The sequence below is a fragment of the Pimephales promelas genome, chromosome 24 (assembly GCF_988280905.1).
Source record: "Pimephales promelas chromosome 24, fPimPro1.hap1.1, whole genome shotgun sequence".
NCBI lineage: Eukaryota > Metazoa > Chordata > Actinopteri > Cypriniformes > Leuciscidae > Pimephales > Pimephales promelas.
Window position 1 is genome coordinate 4364273 of NC_142792.1, and position 20135 is coordinate 4384407.

Sequence of the window (20135 nt, forward strand, 5' to 3'; positions counted from 1 at the left end):
TTTAATTAGATTTGTTTAACAGCTTGTTTTTTTGAGTGCGCTTCCTGATCCCCTTTATAAAACTATAAAATCACAAAAGTCTTCCAAAGGTCATCATCATGCATATCTGTTCAATCCCATGCGTATCTGTATTGTTTCCGCGTTGACCTGATGACATTTGTAAAGATGCCAAGAGTGTAAAAAATTGTATTCCCAGTAAGCATAGAAGAAGCATAGCATTAAAATAATAGTTCTCAGTCCTACAAAGCTTAGGCAGAGCCAATGACGTACAAGAGTGTCCACTATAAAGAAAATCAAAAATCTTTGAAATATGTAGTTTAAACGAGTTGCATTCTTAGAAATTAACCATTTGATGCTGGTTTAATTTTTTTCTTTTTTTTAGTTTTATACATTTTTTAAGAAGTGTACATCTAATGACCCTAAAAAAGACATGTGGTGCAAACATTCAGTAAAAAACAACAACGACATCAACAAAAACGGTAAAAAAGGGTATTTTCAAAAATGGTTTAAACATATATTGCCTATACATCACCCTCATTCACCTTAAAGGGATAGTTCACCCAAAAATATTGATAATTACTCACCCTCATGTTGTTACAAATTTGTATGAGTTTCTTTCTTCTGTAGAACAAAAAAATTTTGGTTAACAGACAGTTTACGACTGGAAAACAACTATAGGAGTCAATGGGTGCCGTCAACTGTCTGGTAACTATCATTCTTTCAAATATCTTCTTTTGTGTTCAACAGAAGAAAGAAACTCATATATGTTTGGGACTTGAGGGTGAGTAAGTGATAAAAAAAAATATGTAATTTTTGGTTGAACTATCCCTTTAATTGTCCAAATTTTTAAGTCATCTGCTGTTTTTCTCTTAAGGGTCAAGTGACAGACAGAGACCTTCTAGTTGGCTAATCATTTAGGGATGAAGAATTTAACTATATACTTCCTGATCCTCACAACCTTTATAAAAATATACAATCACAAAAATCTTCCAAAGGTCATCAACAGGGTTTAATCCCATCTCCGCTTTGTCAAGATGCCAAGTGTGTAATTTTTCTCAGTCCTGATTTCTTATGTATATATATAAATATATATATATATATATATTTACTTAATACAATTTTTATGAAAAGTTAATGAGTTAAATCTATTGACCCTAAAAAAGTAATGCGGTGCAATACAGTAATCTAGTATCAAATATGTTTGGTACTTGAGGGTAAGTAATAAATAAACAGACTTGTTTTATATATCTACTGTATATATAATCCATACTTAAAGCATTTTTGAAAATACTTATTTTTTATGGTTGCACCACATTACTTTTTAGGGTCATTAGATGTACATTTTTCTTAAAAAAATGTATAAAAGTAAAAAAAAAAAAATTTGAATCCAGCATCAAATATTTAAGTTAATTTCTAAGAATGCAACTCAGTTAAACTACATATTTAAAAGATAATTGATTTTCCTCATAATGGACACCCTTGTACATCATTAGCTCAGTGTTTTCTGCTTTGTACTGAGAACCACATTATTTTATGCTTTACTTTACATCTTTACAAATGTAACTAGGTCAATGAGGAAACAACACAGATGCACGTGGGATATAACCCTGTTGATGACCTTGGGAAGATTTTTATGATTAGGCAGCTTTATAAAGGTTGTGAGGATCAGGAAACATGCATTCTGAATTTAAAACAAGCAAGGTAAGGCATCTTTAACACTGGATCACAGTTCAGCTTCTTGACACTTTAAAGACAGAGAGATTATTTTTACATTTCAATGTTTGTCTATAACTCAACCTGTATTGTTTCTGACAGATATGGCGGTCTTTAAAGTTCTTCGGCTGGTGTCTCTGGCTGTGCTGATGTTGGTGTCTCAGCTGGACTCTGCCAGCGCTGCTGTTCGGGTGTTTGGCTTACATGCCAGAGATCTCACCGGTGACGCTGCTGGAAACAAACCCGATCCATACCTCAAGGTCTGGTGTGGCTCTTCTTTTGGGGGGCAGACATCATTTATCAAGGATACTGCTCATCCTATTTGGAATAAAGAATTCTACTTCCCACATTGCGGAGCAAATCAAAACCTGAGGGTGGAGGTGTGGGACAAAGACCTGAAATATGATGATCGTTTGGGCGTGTGCAGCAAACTGGTGCGAAAAGGGTCTTTCGGGGTAAATTGTTATCTGAAGAAAGGAACTATGTTTTACAATTATGAAGCAAAATAAACCTGTTCTAAATCAGCAGTTTGTAAACTACTTTGAGGCTGATAACAATAAAGTTGAACCTTTTTTATTTGCTAGTGTGTGTGTGTGTTTTGGATTTACTGATATATAGGCTATAAATATTTTACTAAAATGCTTTTAATCTATTTACAAAAAACAAAAACTAACAAAGTGAATTCACCATATTAATAAAGCCATATATCAAAAAGAACTCAGTGTGAATTGAGAAGGAAAAGCAACTAATACTTGAGATGATTCAGAATCACCTCTCATTCTCAAGTGGTGTCATATCAGCTTCTCTTTCTGCTCACAGTTTTGTTTCCCAAATGCAGCAGCAAGTCATAAATTCCCCAAATAGTGCAATTTTTGCACATGTATTTCTGCTTTTGAACAGGTAGTGTATAGTTAAATGAATTCATAAATAATAAGCCAACTGGAAGGTCTCTGTCTGTTGCTTGATCATTAAGAGTAAACAGCAGATGACTTAAAAATGTGGACTATTAAAGGGATAATTCACCCCCAAATTATGTTTTTTTTAGTACTACCTCACCCTCAAGTCCAAAACGTGTATGTATTTCTTGACTGTTGAACACAAAAGAAGATATTTGTAAGAATGATGGTACCAGACAGGTGACGGCATCCATTGACCTCTATGGAGCTTGTTTTCCAGTCATCAACTGTTTGTTAACCATCATTCTTTCAAATATCTTCTTTTGTAATCAACAGTAAAGAAACTCATACATGTTTGGAATAACAATGATAAATACTTTTGGGTGAACAATCCTTGGTTTCTAGAAACAATCAATACAGGATAGAGTTTCTTATGACATTCCTCTTAGACAGAGGTCTACAGCCTACTTCTAGAATATATATTTTTGTAGGCTAAGTTTGCCATCATCAGTGTCAGTCGTTGTTTTGCATTTCGTGATGTTTCCACATAATAATCATCATCATGTAAAATCTGTCTTAGATTCGACGAGAGAAATCACTATAAATAAACTGGATCAATATTCATTGAAATGATTCATGCGTGATTTTTTTTTGTTTGTTTTATTGACTATTTAGAACTTAGCAATTCCAGGGATCATTAAAATTTCCACAGAAAAAAAAAAAGCCATTTACAATAAAAGGTCTCTTGCTCATCAATTATGAACATTCGATGTATACTATACTTTCTAAAACATAAAATGTAGAGTAAAATACTCATGTTTACAAGTATGAAAAGTGTGTGTGTTGTGATGTGATGTGCAGGTTATGGGGAATTTATCACTTGCACCAATCTGTGAGAGGAGAAGCAGGGCTATATGGTGCACTATATTTAATAAAGAGCACAAATTAAAACTAGATTCAGTGTGAACTGAGAAGCAGAGACAACCTTGATTTATGACTTTCATTTCTATTTTCATGTTGCTGTTAGTTAAAGTATTTCACTAAAGATGAAAAGTATGTTAGCTGTAGATTTTAATGAACATATTAATGCAACACATACACGTTATATTGGACAACTTTATTCCTATCATACAGTTTGTTTCAAAGCTGTTTGGAAAAGGTTTATTCTAACAACTCGTAGCTGTAAAACAGGGTATCTTCGGAGCCCCGACAAGTAATGGAGTAAACCCCTTTAAACATCACATTTTCGGAACACGTGCCGAAGTATTCATCAAAAAATAGGTCACTGTCCCACAACTCCACCTCCAGCTTGTCATATCGATTGCAGTTTGGGAAGTTGAACTCTACAGACCATGTAGGATTATTATTATCATCGAAACTTTCTGTCTGCCCAAAAGAAGATCCACACCTGACCTTGAGGTATGGATCGAGATAATCTTCAAAAATGTCACCGCCGAGGCCTCTGGCACTTAAACCAAACACCCGAACAGCAGCGCTGGCAGAGTCCAGCTGAGACACCAACACCAGCACAGCCAGAGACACCAGCCGAACACCATTAAAGACCGCCATATCTGTCAGAAACAATACAGGTTCAGTTATACAGATGTCTGACTCACATATTGAAAAGTAAAAACAATGTGTCTTGAAAGTGGCAAAAAGCTGAAGTGTGAATCAGTGTTAAAGATGTCTTACCTTGCTCGTATTAGATTCAGTATGTTTAATTCCTGATCCTCACAACCTTTATAAAACTGCCCAATCAATACAAATCTTCCAAAGTTCATCAACAGGTGGTTCAATAACATGTGTATCTGTGTAGTTTTCACATCGACCTAGTTACATTTGTAAAGATGCCAAGAGTGTTAACATTGTATTTCAAGTAAGCATAGAAACATTAAAATAATAGTTCTCAGTCCAACAGGCAGAAAACACTGAGCCAATGATGTACAAGAGTTATGAAGAAAATCAATAATCTTTTGAAATATCTTATCGATAAAATGTTTTAAATGTGCTGCATTCATAGAAATTAACTATTTAATGCTGGTTTTATAAGACTTTTTTAAAAAGAAAAGTTTAAAAACCCTATTTTTCAAAAATGCATATTCTACATTTAATTTGGTACAAAAGCCTTTTAAATATGAATGAGCAGTGAAGAAGTTTTGTATATTTACATGACCAAAAAGTGGAGTATTCCTTTAAAGATGCCTTACCTTGCTTGTATTAGATTCAGTTTATATAGTAATCTTCACAACATTTATAAAACTGTCCAATCAATACAAATCTTCCAAAGGTCCAGGTTTTCTATGTGTATCTGTGTTGTTTTCACATTGACCTTTAGTTACATTTGTAAAGATGCAAAGAGTGCCAAGAGTGAGTTTGATCTCCAAACATAGTTACCGTAAAGCCCCGCCTGTGTTCAGAATTTGGGAATATCGAGTCTGGCCTGATAACAACCTTAAATATGATAAGCAGATAAGTGATGTGGTTAAAGGGATAGTTCTCTTAGTTTTACTGTAGCTTACCTCAAGGGCATCCAAGATGTAGGTGTCTTTGTTTCCACAGTATTTTCAATTTTGAGATTTTTTAACCGTTCTTGTCTGTCAGTCATATAATGCAGATCTATGGTCACCTCCTCAAAGAGCATGCACAGAGAAGTCCAAATTAAACATGATTTAATGACTCGTAAATGTCAGGACACATTGATGGCCTAAGACATGAAAAAAGCGGTTTGTGTGAGAAAAAGAACAGTATTTTCTGAGGGCGCGGGCGCTTCGGCCTGATCTCTCGCACGTGTATGTCACCCATTGTTTACACAGAGTTTTCGGAAGTGTTACCCTTCATTGTGAAGATCTAAACATATTTAGATATACAGGAAATTGCAATGGAAGACGATTTCGAAATTTCAACAGACAACGTTGAATTTGTTATGTCAAAAAACAAAACAATGAGTGACGTCAACGCACGAGAGATCACTTCCGAGGCTTTTCTGGTGCTTTCCCGCGCATGCGCAGACCGAAACGCCCGCGCCCTCAGAGTACTTGGACATGGCTGTGATTACAAGAGGTAAAAACGATATAAATACTGTTCTTTTTCTCACACAAACCGCTCGTTTCGTGTTTTAGGCCATCAATGTGTCCTTACATTTACGAGTCATTAAATCATGTTTAATTTGGACTTCTCTATGCATGCTCTTTGAGGTGGTGACCATAGACCTCCATTACATGACTGACAGACAAGAACGGTTTGACCAAAAAATATCAAAATTGAAACTACTGTGGAAACAAAGACACCTACATCTTGGATGCCCTTGAGCTAAAACATATCAATATCAATAAGCTAAGCATATCAATAAGCTAAAACATATCAAAAAAATTTGTGAACTATCCCTTTAAGTCCTGTTTCTTTCATCTCCGTCTTTTAGCCCAGGTTAAGCCCTTCTTGTCTGCTAAGCACTTTTAAAATAATTACAGTACAGAAGCAGTGCATCAAAATAATAGTTCTCAGTCCTACAAAGCTACAAAAGCAGAAAACACTGAGCCAATGATGTACAAGTTATAAAGACAATCAATAATCTTTTGAAATATATTATCGATAAAATATTTGTGTATTGGATCCAGTATGAAATGATAAGGAGAGGATTATAATCTCTTAAAACCACAGAGACTGAGACTTTACATATTAAAATGTATAAGATCATCCCAAAATAATTCTTGATGGACTTATGTCCTGTGCACAGCCTACTGTGTCTATTCCTGTGGCTGAGGATTATTCCCAGATGCTGAGAAAAGCCTGGAATAATCCAAAAGCTGCACCCCAGTTTAATTAAGTTTGTTTGTTAAGTTAGATTACCCCCCTGAGAGTAGTATGGGGAACATGTCATCAGTGTGGAGTGAGATATCGCAGCCCGTAACACTTTGGGACCTGATGAGGTTACTGAGAACTCTGTTGTCCTGGTAAGGAGCGCCAAAAGGCCGATCAGTGAATGAGACAAGAGTATAACAGCTACCTGGGCTGCCCGATCGAGAATGAGGAGACGCACAAACCAAATAAAGCTATCGAGCTGCTCATTCCTCGTTCAGAACCCTGTGGGTATGAATGACAGAAGGAGAGATAATGGTTACCAACTCCATGATCAAGGCACCAGACCGTTTTACCAGGCTCCCCAAACTGACCAATCACACACTCCAGTCAGGGGAGGATCACTTAAGAGACGAACCTGGAGTTTCAAACCACAGGGAATCCATAGCATAGCAATCTCAGAGTCGACGGCTCCCGCCTGGACAGTTGGGAAAAGGCAATATTAGATCCTTGGTTTCTAGATACAATCAATACAGTATACAGGTTCTTATGACATTCCTTAGACAGAGGTCTTACAACCTACTTCTAGAATATATCTTTTTTTGTAGGCTAAGTTAAACATCATCATCCGTGTCATGATATGTCTTTGTTTTGCATTTCGTGACAAAATATTCATCGTCATGTAAAATCTGTCTTAGATTCGACAGGAGAGCTGAACTCACTGTAAATAAACTGGATCAATAATGAAATGATTCATGAGCGATCAATTGTTTTATTTTTTATTGCCTATTTAGAACAATTGCAGGGATCATTCAAATTTCCGTAAAAGGTCTCTTGCTCATCAATTATGAACATTTGATGTACACTTTCTATAGCATCAAATGTAGAGTAAAATATTCATGTTTACAAGTATGAAAAGAGTTGGTGTGCAGTGATGGTTATGGGGAATTTATCACTTGCATCAATCTGTGAGAGGAGAAGCAGGGCTATATGGTGCACTATATTTAATAAAGTGCACAAATTAAAACTAGATTCAGTGTGAACTGAGAAGCAGAGACAACCTTGATTTATGACTTTCATTTGTATTTTCATGTTGCTGTTAGTTAAAGTATTTCACTAAAGAAGAAAAGTATGTTAGCTGTAGATTTTAATGAACATCTTAATGCAAAACATACACGTTATATTGCTAAACTTTATTCCAATCAGGCTAGTTACAGTGTGTTTCAAAGCTGTTTGGAAAAGGTTTATTGATTCAACTCGTAATGGAAAAACAGGGTTCCTCCGGGGCCCTGACCACAAACAATGGATTCACCCCTATTAAACAACACCTTTTCAGAACATGTGGCTAAGTGTTCATCATAAAACACGTCTTTGTCCCACAACTCCACCTCCAGAACGTCATATCGTTTGCAGTTTGGGAAGTTGAACTCTACAGACCATGTAGGATTATTGTCATCATCGAGACTTTCTGTCTGCCCAAAAGAAGATCCACACCTGACCTTGAGGTATGGATCGAGAAAGTTTTCAAAACCGTCACCGGTGAGGCCTCTGGCACGTAAACCAAACACCCGAACAGCAGCGCTGGCAGAGTCCAGCTGAGACACCAACATCAGCACAGCCAGAGACACCAGCCGAACACCATTAAAGACCGCCATATCTGTCAGAAAACAAAACAGGTTCAGTTATACAGATGATGACACAAATATTGAAAAGGGAAAACCATGTGTCTTAAAAGTGTCAAGAAGCTGAAGTGTGATCCAGTGTTAAAGATGCCTTACCTTGCTCGTATTAGATTCAGTGTGTTTAATTCCTGATCCTCACAACCTTTATAAAACTGCCCAATCAATACAAATCTTCCAAAGGTCATCAACAGGTGGTTCAGTAACATGTGCATTTGTGTAGTTTTCACATCGACCTAGTTACATTTGTAAAGATGCCAAGAGTGTATAAATTGTATCCCAAGTAAGCATAGAAGCAGTGCATTAAAATAATAGTTCTCAGTCCCAAAAATCTACGAAAACAGAAAACACTGAGCCAATGATGTAGGCTATGCACAAGAGTTATAAAGAAAATCAATAATCTTTTGAATTATCTTATCGATAAAATGTTTTACATGTGCTGCATTCTTATAAATTAACTATTTTATGCTGGTTTCATTAAAAAAAAAAATCTTAGTTAAAAACGGTCAGATATTTCAAACTGATTCACAGTCTTTACTGAATGCTGCTGATCGGGCAAGACACAGAAGACAATCAGTTCAGAAAACATTTGGTGCAGGACCTACAAAATAAGGCCATCGAGCTGCTCATTCTTTTCAGCCCCCACACTTTCCTCGTTCAGAACCGTGTGGGTATGAATGACAGAAGGAGAGATAATGGTTACCAACTCCATGATCAAGGCACCAGACCGTTTTACCAGGCTCCCCAAACTGACCAGTTACACACTCCAGTCAGGGGAGGATCACTTAAGAGACGGACCTGGAGTTTCAAACCACAGGGAGGACAGGCATAGCAATCTCAGAGTCGATGGAGAACTCCCAACTATGCCTAAAGAGTTGGGAGAAGGTAACATCAGATCCTTGGGTTCTAGAGACCATCAATACAGGATACAGGAAAATACAGATTCTTATGACATTCTTCTTAGTCATAGGTCTACAGCCTACTTCTAGAATATATCTTTTTTTTGTAGGCCAAGTTATACATATGCCATCATCATCTGTGTCATAATATGTCTTTGTTTTGCATTTCGTGATGTTTCCACATTATATTCATCATCATGTAAAATCTGTCTTAGATTCAATGACAGAGCTGAAATCACTATAAATAAACTGGATCAATGATTCATGAGCCATAAATGATTCATTCACAACAAATGTTTGTTTGTTTATTGCCTATTTAGAACTTGGCAATTCCAGGGATCATTCACATTTACACAGAAAAAATGATCATCAAAGGAGCAAGAGACCTTTTATTGTAAATGGTAAAATCAATTATGTACATTTGATGTACACTTTCTATAGCATAAAATGTAGAGTAAAATACTCATGTTTACAAGTATGAAAAGTGTGTGTGTTGTGATGTGATGTGCAGGTTATGGGGAATTTATCACTTGCACCAATCTGTGAGAGGAGAAGCAGGGCTATATGGTGCACTATATTTAATAAAGAGCACAAATTAAAACTAGATTCAGTGTGAACTGAGAAGCAGAGACAACCTTGATTTATGACTTTCATTTGTATTTTTATGTTGCTGTTTGTAAAAACATTTCACTAAAGATGAAAAGTATGTTAGCTGTAAATTTTAATGAACATCTTAATGCAAAACCTACACGTTATATTGCATATTGCTCAACTTTATTCCAATCAGGCTAGTTACAGTGTGTTTCAAAGCTGTTTGGAAAAGGTTTATGGATTCAACTCGTACTTGTAAAACAGACGTCCGGGGTTCAGATCACAAGTAGTGTGAAAAAGCGTATGATAATCCACCATTTTTGAGGTACACGTGGCGAAGTGTTCATCAAAAAATAGGTCACTGTCCCACAACTCCACCTCCAGCTCGTCATATTGATTGCAGGTTGGGAAGTTGAACTCTACAGACCATGTAGGATTATTATTATCATCGAAACTTTCTGTCTGCCCAAAAGAAGATCCACACCTGACCTTGAGGTATGGATCGAGATAATCTTCAAAATCGTCCCCGCCGAGGCCTCTGGCACTTAAACCAAACACCCGAACAGCAGCGCTGGCAGAGTCCAGCTGAGACACCAACACCAGCACAGCCAGAGACACCAGCCGAACACCATTAAACACCGCCATATCTGTCAGAAACAATACAGGTTCAGTTATACAGATGTCTGACTCACATATTGAAAAGTAAAAACAATGTGTCTTGAAAGTGGCAAAAAGCTGAAGTGTGAATCAGTGTTAAAGATGTCTTACCTTGCTCGTATTAGATTCAGTATGTTTAATTCCTGATCCTCACAACCTTTATAAAACTGCCCAATCAATACAAATCTTCCAAAGGTCATCAACAGGTGGTTCAATAACATGTGTATCTGTGTAGTTTTCACATCGACCTAGTTACATTTGTAAAGATGCCAAGAGTGTATAAATTGTATGCCAAGTAAGCATAGAAGCAGTGCATTAACATAATAGTTCTCAGTCCTACAAATCTACAAAAACAGAAAACACTGAGCCAATGATGTACAAGAGTTATAAATAAAATCAATAATCTTTTGAAATATCTTATCGATAAAATGTTTTACATGTGCTGCATTCTTATAAATTAACTATTTAATGCTGGTTTAATTTTACATTTTTTTTTTACTTAAAGACATTTAAGATAAGTTAAAAACAGTTTTTGAAAAATGCTTGAGATATATATATATATATATATATATATATATATATATATATATATTTGGTTGGACCACATTTAATTTGGCAGACAAAAGCCTTTTAAATATTAATAAGCAGTGAAGAAGTTTTGTATATTAACATGGCCATGGGTGTTTGTAACAATTAAAAAGTATAAAGCGAAAGGACATGGAACTGCAAATAAATGTACTGCATGTACACATCTGGAAGGACGAGGCACAGTGTTTATGTGCACACGTGGTGTCATTCACACCTTTATCATATAGATGCAAATAACACTCACTGGTAGGGTGCAGTGTTGTATAAAGTATCAATGCACTATTTATACAGAAAAATACCATTCTCTTTGTACATCAGATGCAGATTTGCTAGTATGAACAAATAATTATTGGACATTCATGACATAGTAAAGGTGGGCACAAATAACACATATAATACAGATTGCAGTATTTAGTAGCTCATAAGAGATTATAAAGTAATTTAATGCAAGTATGTCATTGGGTCGATTGCTCTAAACTGCATGATAACTAATCCAGGACCCAGTATGAATTGATAAGGAGAGGCAAACTTGATTTATTTAAATGACTTTTATTAAGTTTACAAATAAGGTAACAAATGCTGTTTTATTGGAGCGCAAAGCGCAGTTTTATATGAAGCTTGAACACCCTATACTTAGTGCAAAACAGACAGTTAAACATTGCAGATGATTCCCTACTTGTTTTTGTTTGGTTTTCATTTTAAGGAATTTTTTTTAACATTTTGTACAATGTTAAATATCATACGGAGAAAAAAAAAAAAACACTTAATGAAAGTCGCCAGAAGAAAATCCAGAGACTCAAAAGACAGCAAAACAAGCGGATCAGATAGCAGTAAAAAAACCCAAAATAACTTAATGACAGGTCAGTAGCATTAAGTAAACATTGTTCTGTTGTATTTCTTTCCACAGGAGAGCGACTAGAAAGGAGGCTTTCATTCAACAAGATACTTTTTGAGTGAGTTTGTGTGCATTTTTTTTTTTCTGTGTAACTTAAGTATCATGCAAAACAAATAAGAAATAATAATTAATCACAATGTGTATCGATACTGAATGGCTCATTCGCACATCAGCATGCTACAAACACAATTTTGTCAAAGTAAAGTGAAGGATAAAGAAGAGGTTTTTGTATTTTTCAAGGTGCTGTTATCATTCACATCAGAGGTCAGAGGTGAATCTCATTTAAATGTTGAAGGTCCTGCATTGCAGTTACATTAGCGCCCTCTACAGTCGAACAGGATGACCTGTTTCTTAACACTTGTATCTGGAGCAGGGACATGGCACTCAGAATGTAGCATTACAGATTTCATTAGTCTGAACACTGAGCAGGTGGGACCTCTTTGTTAAAGACCTTTTGATGTGTTCACAGTTTGAATGAACCGAACGACGTAAAGTGGGTAAAAACGAGCTGTCTACAGGTAAAGCGTTGTGTACAAAGCAAAAGGTAAAACTATCGTATTTTAAATATAGAGAGCCAGTTGAGAATCTACACTGTACAGTTGACCTAAAGTTACGTTCCTGTGCCACACGTTTCACGGAAAACACATTAAGCAGTTGTAATCGTAGTCCTTTCAGTAGTTATGGTGATGAGAGCATCTGTACCCCAAATAAAATGCTCTCGTCTCTGGTGAATCAGGACTGCTCTCTTTACTTTTGCACAGTCGAACGTGCAAAACGCGAAACTAAAACGTAGGCAGGTCTAATGCAGTTAATAGCATTTAGAATTAACCAAAGCATTTACAAGAGTGATTTGACCGACTGCTACAAAGAGAGAGAGAGAGAGATCCCCCAAAAGAAGCTACTGATCTGCCATAAAACCGATTGACATGAGAACTTATATGGGCAGTGTGAGTTAAAAAGAAGAGGTTTGATGAGAAATCAGTCGAATTCAACAGTGCTGCTTTGGCTCTTGTGTCGGTGAGGGTTGCTAACTGTCTTTTCTCACCTTTCTGGTCCTTTTCTCACTCGTGAAGTTACACTTGCTGTTGCTAAATGAGTAAAACGTGCCAGTCTACGCTCACCGGAGAGGGTTTGACACTGGATGGTGTCAAAAACATCTAATCTATTGGAGGTTCTGAAATACTTACAACATACTGTCCCATCATGCCTACTAACTTCCCTCATCCTGCGTTTCTATCTGAGCCGATCCCTCACCTTCACAAGAGCTGCTCATGAGAATCCATCTGTAAAATAAAGACACCGTGGTTATGCTAGCAAGGGTGCACTGATGATAGGCACACTCAGACTGATCTAAAAAACTCAAACCTCAAGTACTTTCACAGCCTTTGAATGTGATATAATGGCTGGATCATGTATTTGTACACTTTCTATAAGAAGCTTTTTGCAACTCTGCCTAAAGGCTAGGACTGTGCCAACAAATGGGTTCAGACGACACCTCGTTTACGCAATATATTAATATTCACCCTCTGTGAAGTCCAAAGACCAGCACTCCAACCAGACTCTCCGCTGCCTTATTTATCAAACCCTGAAGCAAAGAAAATAAAAATAAAATAAAAAAATAACGCAAGGCACTAGAATCTTCAGAAAGCTCACTGGGCATAGGGAAAAGGGGAAAGATTTGTTTCTTCAAGTACATTAATTGAATCCATTTTACATTCACATTTATCTAATAATATAAAGAAAGTAGAAAGGGGAAAGGGTTAAAGTGTCTCCAATAAGATAAGCTAGCCTTACATCTCATGAATGCTTGCAAATATCCAAAACCCTCCAAAATTTCATGTTTTTTTGTCTACTTTTCTTTTTAGCTAATGTTGTCCAACAACATTTATAATAATCACAGTGTTTTAACATCAAAAACTGATGAGTAAATACAGGTCCATACAGAACACGACTTCTTATTCGATCAGACTATCGTAAGAGGCCCCTAATGCTGCCATGATTAGAAAAAGCTGTTACATTAGTCATAGATTTAAAGCTTCACGGGCCTCCGTGCCCTGGTTTCGTATCCAAACCCCAATCCAACTGATTGTATCCACTATATTACACGTCACCTTGTGGTGTGGCCCAATGAGAAAACCGTAAGTGTGTGAAGGTGCTGCAAAGCATGCTGGGAGCTGTAGGAGCTTGGTAGTACAACCCCTGGGGGCAGATGAAAGGCCTCTAAACATGTGACCAAAAAAAAAAAGTCCCTAACATTCTGCTACACAAGGCCGGCTTGAAGGGCATAGGGAAAAAAACAACAACCAACCAACCAAGCAAGCAAATGGAATCAAAACCCTAATAACCCAATTTAAAAACAAAGGATATCTGTACATTTTTTTTTTATCTAATGAAGGCCACTTCCTGTGTTTTAAAATGGGCTTTTTTCTACCATTGTAATTATTGCATTATTCCATGGCATTGCAGCAGAGGGTTTAGGGCAAGAGGGGAACAAGGACACTCGGTTTGCTCACCAACACCCACCCGACTTCTGTTTTGTGATATGCTTGATGTATGAATTTATCAAGAGGATATACAGATAGCTGGATTCTGGGATGGGTGGAGGTGGCGTTCATTTCATCTTAGGTCAGCAAACCTCTAAACACAAGTCAAGCCCCTGGTGGTGAAGGATGCACGCACCTTAACGATAAAAATGGTCACCTTCTTTGGCCACGTAACATTGTATTCAAAGTGTCCATTGTTTTATTTTCATCCTCTCTTATCCCTAGGGTCGTTGTGCATCATCCCTGTGGCGTATCCGTGAGCATGCAGGATCCTTCTCAATCACCCAAAGGAAACTCTTATGACCGAATCTCTGCAATGCAATCAAATACTTGCTCCCCAGCCCCCCTCGCCCCTGATTGCCCCCACCTCCAACTCGAGAGTCATTTCGGCCTGGCGCGGCTAGGCCCTGCCCTACGTGGTCTTCAGGTTGGGTCCGCCCGGGTGGCTGACTGACTTCTGCAAAGTGCTGATGTGGAAGGTCTGTAAAGGAGCGGGCACCTGGGGATATTGGCCCAGGGGTTGCGAGGTGGCCAGCAGACCGGCCTGGGTGTGCGGGGCAGAGCCAGCCCACTGGGCGCTGTAAGGGGCGGAGGGGTAGGTGTACTGTGGCGTGGGACACAAGGAGCCCTTCCGGGTCCCCAGAGAGGTAGCGGGAGTGTTGGGCAAGGGCGAGTGGCCACTCAAAGTTGCAGCGATGCTCGGGCACAGCTGGCCCGGAGCCGAGTACTTACGGCCCATGTTTGCAGGAGGGACCATCTGAGAAGAGGCGGAATAAAAAAATTAAAAAGTCCATGTTAATCAGGTATTATAACATCAAATTCAACTGTGAGGTCTGAGTTTCTCAAGGATAAAGTCTTACGTCGTAGCTGTGACCCTGAGGCGCCACTTGTTGGTGCTTGGAGCCTCTCTTGCCCTGCGACAGGCTCATGGCATCCCTGGCCCAGTTGTCCACCAATTTGTGCAACTCGTCTGTGAACATGCCCTTGCAGCTCTGGGACTGAGAGACGGGCGCTTGGTTTTGATTCTGACCGGTTCCCACCACCGTGTTGGTGCTGCTCGTCCCTGAGCGGAGAGGAAAAGAGGAAGAGAGAAGACTGTCGTAAAGAGGAAGTCTCTACAATGAATGTCACGCTGAAATATCTGATACAATCTGAAGCCCACAGACTATATCAATGTGTACATGTATATTTTCTTATACAGTTCCTCTCTTTAGTTACATACACCTTATATAATCAGCAAAATTTTTGATCTAAAAATGAGAGAGATGGTTTTTTTATTCCATGATAAAACTATTTGAGAATCAAAAGTATGAGCTGCTATTTAAAATACTGCATTCAACTTAAACCTGGAAATCAACAAAGGTTGCAAATTTATGATTTTGATCATGTAAACTCCTTTTTTTTATCCAATGAAGCACAAGATGTTCTTTGGATCATGCTGGAAAACAGGTTTTACATGATATTGTGAAGTACCAAAATACCTTTTTGCTAAAATATCAGGTTCTTCAGGACAAAAAACTTTTCTTCATTATATTTATCTCTTCCAATTTAAATAAATGTGAAACATATTACATATTATACAAAGGGTATGTACATTTAAGAGCACAACTGTACATCATATAAATGTCATGTGTATACGAAAACAAAAGTCATGGCAGTGAGGCCCTATCGAGCACCTGGGCGTCCGCTCTGAGGCTAAAGTGACACTTTTATCACTCTGACTCCAGCCTGCAAAACAGGTCACGATGACAACATTAAAACACCATCTCTGGCTTTCCATCGGAGCACGGAAAACAGTGCTTCGGATCTGCCTGGGACTTATCATCATGCTTGCCATGGTTGTTTTTATTGCAACACAAGAGGGAGCAAAATGCTGGTGGAAATGGAAATGGATTCACCATGGACATTTTCACTTACTATTAGAGACTTAGTGAGATACTGTAGTTGATTAGCTAAACTAGTAAAAAAAATGGCCAAAATCTTGTCAGCACATTAATATTTGTGAGAAGTATGAGTAAAAAAGCCTCTTTCTGAAGAACAAAGCGTAGAAATGGCGATTACGTGGCACATAATAAAAAAATAAAAGCTATTTACTGAGCAGTTAATATGAAGCAAAATGAAAAATGAGTGGAAATGCCTCAGCTTCTTCATAAGACACATCACTGTCATGACTAAGAGATAACAGTCCTTAATCGTTTATTTATACGTGTCTGCCAAGGAACAAAGAGCTGATGCATTTAAGAATATATTATAAATAAAAAAATGGAAAAAACACATTTTTCAAAATCAAATCTTGCACAGTAAATTACATTGGACACAAATGTCTTGCCAAATATCCAGCCAGCCATCCGGCGACATTGACAGAACCTGTTAGGATGATAAACACGGCCTCTCCAGAAAGCAGCAACAGAAAGACGACATTGCGCCGAGACTGAAGCACCAAAAGGTATTCTGGGTGATGTAGTTTACAGCAAGCCATGCTTAGAAAGATAGCTACTCCTTTTTCACCATGCTGGTGCTGGTGCAAAAGCCAGTACACGATTTGGCCCGGTTCCATGCATTTCCATTGAACGAAAAAGGGTTTAACGATTTCAAAACAACAACTATATATACGTTTTTATTAAATAAATTATTACTTGTATTCAACAAGGATGCAAAAACTTGATCAAATGTAACAGTAAAGATACGCCAATGCTGTTCTTGTGAACTTTCTATTCATCAAAAAATCTTGAAATAATGTATTACTGTTTCCAAACAATATTGTCAGCACAACTGTTTTCAACATTTAAAATAGGAAATGTTTCTTGAGCATCAAATCAGCATGTTAGAATGATCATGTGACACTAAAGCGTCCAACACAGGAATAAATAGCTTTTTAAAATATATTAAAAAATAACATTTCACAATATTACTGTATTTTTGATCAAATAAATGCAGCCTGTGTGAGTATAAGGCTTTTTTAAATTATAATATATTGTGGATGTTAGAATATTCATAAAACCAGACCACTGGCCAAGCACCAGCACCACTTGCTGGTAAAGGAGTGAGGGAGAGGTGGAGGCTCCACACCGCTTGACTTCAGCATTTACTGGATGACTTCCATTCACTTTGTTCAATAATATGAATATGGGATTCCAAAATGTATGCGCAAAATGTGAGCTGTACACCTTTATTTTTTCTTTATTTTTTATATTTTAGCGTGTGCATTGGACAGTGATTAAGCCTTGTGCACAATGAGGGGGAAAATCAGCCAGGCCTCAATATAACGTTGTAATGAGTGAGAAGATAAGCTCCATCCAAACAGGATGAGGTCGATGTGTAGTAAGCGGGATGAGTCTTAAGGGGATAAAGAGTGCAGAAGGGAGTCTGGGGCTTCAAATTGGCTTGTGCATAATGGGACGAGTGCTAAGATGGGTCCATTTAGAGTGCATTAGTCTGGCGTCGTCGCGTGGTGAGTGCCACCGGTTTGAAAAAACATATGCATGCATGTTCGATAAAAAAATCTCAAACTCGTTTTCATGTGGAAACCAAATTTAGGGTAAGGTGTTTGTATTTGGGTAATATTTCCATTTAATTTGAGAGTGAAAACACATGACATGGCACACTTATAAAAAACATGAATGGGTCGTCACAGGAAAGAAATGCTCAAGTCAGCCTGAGAGCTTAGCAAGGAAACTAGCTTCAACAGGCCACAGGACATGAAGTGAGGGATGATGACAGGAAAGAGAAGGAGGGAAGGGGTGGGAGGATGTAAAAAAGAGAGATAATTACTACAGAGTTGGTTGCAGGGGCACACTTTTTTCACCATCTTCCCTGAAGCATGGAGAGAACGGTGAAATTGGAGAGAATCAGTGTTGCAGTAACTCCAGGTCTAACACAGTGCATTATGGGAGTGCATCAGAACATGCTAGTCTAACATTCATATTGTATTTCCAATAACAGTGAAGCTGGGGTGAGTGACTACTGGGTCTGTGGTCAAAGCCAGTGATCAGGTGTATTCAGATTGTGAGAGTTGATAATAGATGACAAGATTGCCAAGGAAGACTGTGCTGAGATGATGTGATGAGTGAAAGTACTTGAGCTGAGGGACACACAATGTTTTTTTTTTTTTTAAAATACAAAACAAGACTAAGGGAAAATTCAGCAGATTGTAAAATAGATGTGGTAATGACTTGCCTTGAGTCACTGTGTCAGCGGTTCACAATTTCAAAAGTGGGTGTAATTATTGAAATGAGAATAGTAAGTTGCTGGTTCACACTGCATTTGTCAGAAAAGGAAGAGCTATGTTTCAGTTGATGTGTCATTATTATTTGATCATATTATATGGCTAATACATTACAATTAGGTTCAATTTGTATTTGTGTTACAGCAAGTATCATGAACTATGATTAATGATTAAAATAAACGATAAAAAAAAAATCAACAAATAAAGTTTAAATAAATGAAAATATAAATATAAAAAAGTTTAAGTTCTAAATCTAAAACTGAACAAAATAAATAAAGCTAAAAATGACAAAGGTAAAAAAAGGCTAAAAACTAAAACAAAAAAATACTTTAATAGTATATAAATTATACAAAAATTTACACATACTGCTGTGATCTTGTTGTGAAAGTGATTGGCACACATCGTTTAAGCTACACACAAGCTTCGGGAAACTGTCAAATGCAGCATGTAATTAATCTTTTACATTATTAGTAATTCATTTATCTTTAGCAATTTTGTTATTATGTTAACTTGAGCATAAATGAGGTGAAATATTCAAACTAATAATACAATGACAAAGTGTCCATCGTAAACGATTAGAAATAATTACATTAGAAATAATTCTTGGACCATAGGTTACACTAGTGCATTATTGGATATGAACGATAAGAACTGTTTAGTGATGAACATAAGTACTTTTTAAGATTCATGACACAATGTCTGAGATGATCAGCCAATCAGAAGGCTTGGCAACTAAATCACATGACATTGTAGGAAAGAGACAAAAGAAAAAGCGTTACACACAAAGAGCCAAGCAGGGCGTACTCAGAAAACGCGTCCTCCTGCCACCTGGTTTGAAGGTCACTCTCTCCGACCCACAGCTGAACTTTACACAGCCTGTGGTACAAAAAGAGGGAAAGAGAAAGAGAGAGATGGAAAAGAGCAAGAGACAGTGAGAGAGATAGAGAAAGAGATGGAGCAGATAGAAAAGAGAGAAAGAGAGAGACGTACACAAATACACAGTGAGAATGGTCAGTAAGCCATGAATTCCTGACAGATAGAGAGAGTGAAGGAGGTGAAGAAGGGGAGGAGTGGCCCTGGGTGGAAGAGCAGGGGAGGAAAAGCACCCCCTAAGGGCACAAGCATCAGCCCTGCAGCTTCATCCAAATCAAAGCGTGTGCTTTCTCAGACGGGCAAAGCAAAGATTTCTACATTAAGATTTGATTAAACCTCAACCACCACAAATAGGGCCGATATATGAAACACCACACAATTCACAAGAATGTTAGGGGAAAAATAACACAATTTTAATGGACGCTCCAATTTCTTCCTACTGAGTGATCCTTAAGTTTTCTCCTTAAATTTGGAAGACTCACAGAAAGTAGGCCACAGTTGCAATGTGTTACTAAAACATCTAAAATGACAAAGCCAACAGCTAAAGCTAAAGACTAAAAAGAATGAAACCTGCCCCCCCAGACAACTATTGGTGTTATTAAAAAAATATATGTGTCATAATTTAATCTGTCATCGTTTACTCACCCTTAAGTTGTTCCAAACCTGTATAAATGTCTTTGTTCTGCTGTACACAAAGAATATTTTTAACCAAGCATATCTTGGGCCCATTGACTACCATAGTATCCCCCACCACTATGTTAGTCAATGGTTACCAACATTC

At 37.5% G+C, this 20135-nt stretch overlaps 5 protein-coding genes across 30 annotated transcripts in view; 1 reads left to right on the forward strand and 4 right to left on the reverse strand.

Moving 5' to 3' along the window:
* Nucleotides 1-1625: 1625 nt before the first annotated feature.
* Nucleotides 1626-2293, forward strand: LOC120476676 (perforin-1). Its single transcript, XM_039667860.2, has 2 exons — nt 1626-1701; nt 1816-2293. Exon 2 carries the CDS (start codon nt 1818-1820, stop codon nt 2220-2222), a length of 405 nt encoding a protein of 134 aa, XP_039523794.1. The 5' UTR covers nt 1626-1701; nt 1816-1817; the 3' UTR covers nt 2223-2293.
* Nucleotides 2294-3663: 1370 nt separating this feature from the next.
* LOC120476674 (perforin-1) lies at nt 3664-4408 on the reverse strand. The gene is made up of 2 exons (XM_039667857.2): nt 4302-4408; nt 3664-4180 (listed from the first exon to the last, which is right to left on the reverse strand). The coding sequence occupies exon 2, from the start codon at nt 4176-4178 to the stop codon at nt 3771-3773; it is 408 nt and encodes a 135-aa protein (XP_039523791.2). The 5' UTR covers nt 4179-4180; nt 4302-4408; the 3' UTR covers nt 3664-3770.
* Nucleotides 4409-7583: 3175 nt separating this feature from the next.
* LOC120476692 (perforin-1-like) lies at nt 7584-8276 on the reverse strand. The gene is made up of 2 exons (XM_089127058.1): nt 8183-8276; nt 7584-8061 (listed from the first exon to the last, which is right to left on the reverse strand). The coding sequence occupies exon 2, from the start codon at nt 8057-8059 to the stop codon at nt 7649-7651; it is 411 nt and encodes a 136-aa protein (XP_088983184.1). The 5' UTR covers nt 8060-8061; nt 8183-8276; the 3' UTR covers nt 7584-7648.
* Nucleotides 8277-9353: 1077 nt separating this feature from the next.
* Nucleotides 9354-10449, reverse strand: LOC148965140 (uncharacterized). The gene is made up of 2 exons (XM_089127059.1): nt 10342-10449; nt 9354-10220 (listed from the first exon to the last, which is right to left on the reverse strand). The coding sequence occupies exon 2, from the start codon at nt 10216-10218 to the stop codon at nt 9808-9810; it is 411 nt and encodes a 136-aa protein (XP_088983185.1). The 5' UTR covers nt 10219-10220; nt 10342-10449; the 3' UTR covers nt 9354-9807.
* Nucleotides 10450-11347: 898 nt separating this feature from the next.
* Nucleotides 11348-20135, reverse strand: part of wnk1b (WNK lysine deficient protein kinase 1b) — a 73915-nt gene continuing 65127 nt past the window's right edge. For 8 of the 26 annotated variants that reach the window (XM_089127177.1, XM_089127167.1, XM_089127176.1 and 5 more), the window contains 4 exons: nt 19265-19357; nt 18028-18069; nt 15117-15319; nt 11348-15013 (listed from right to left, as the gene is read on the reverse strand). In XM_089127177.1, coding sequence (XP_088983303.1) covers nt 14669-15013; nt 15117-15319; nt 18028-18069; nt 19265-19357 — 683 coding nt within the window. In that variant the 3' untranslated portion in view covers nt 11348-14668. Of the gene's footprint in view, nt 15014-15116; nt 15320-15932; nt 15985-18027; nt 18070-19264; nt 19358-20135 lie in introns of all 26 variants that reach the window. The other 18 variants (XM_089127189.1, XM_089127184.1, XM_089127174.1 and 15 more) reach the window with 6 other exon arrangements.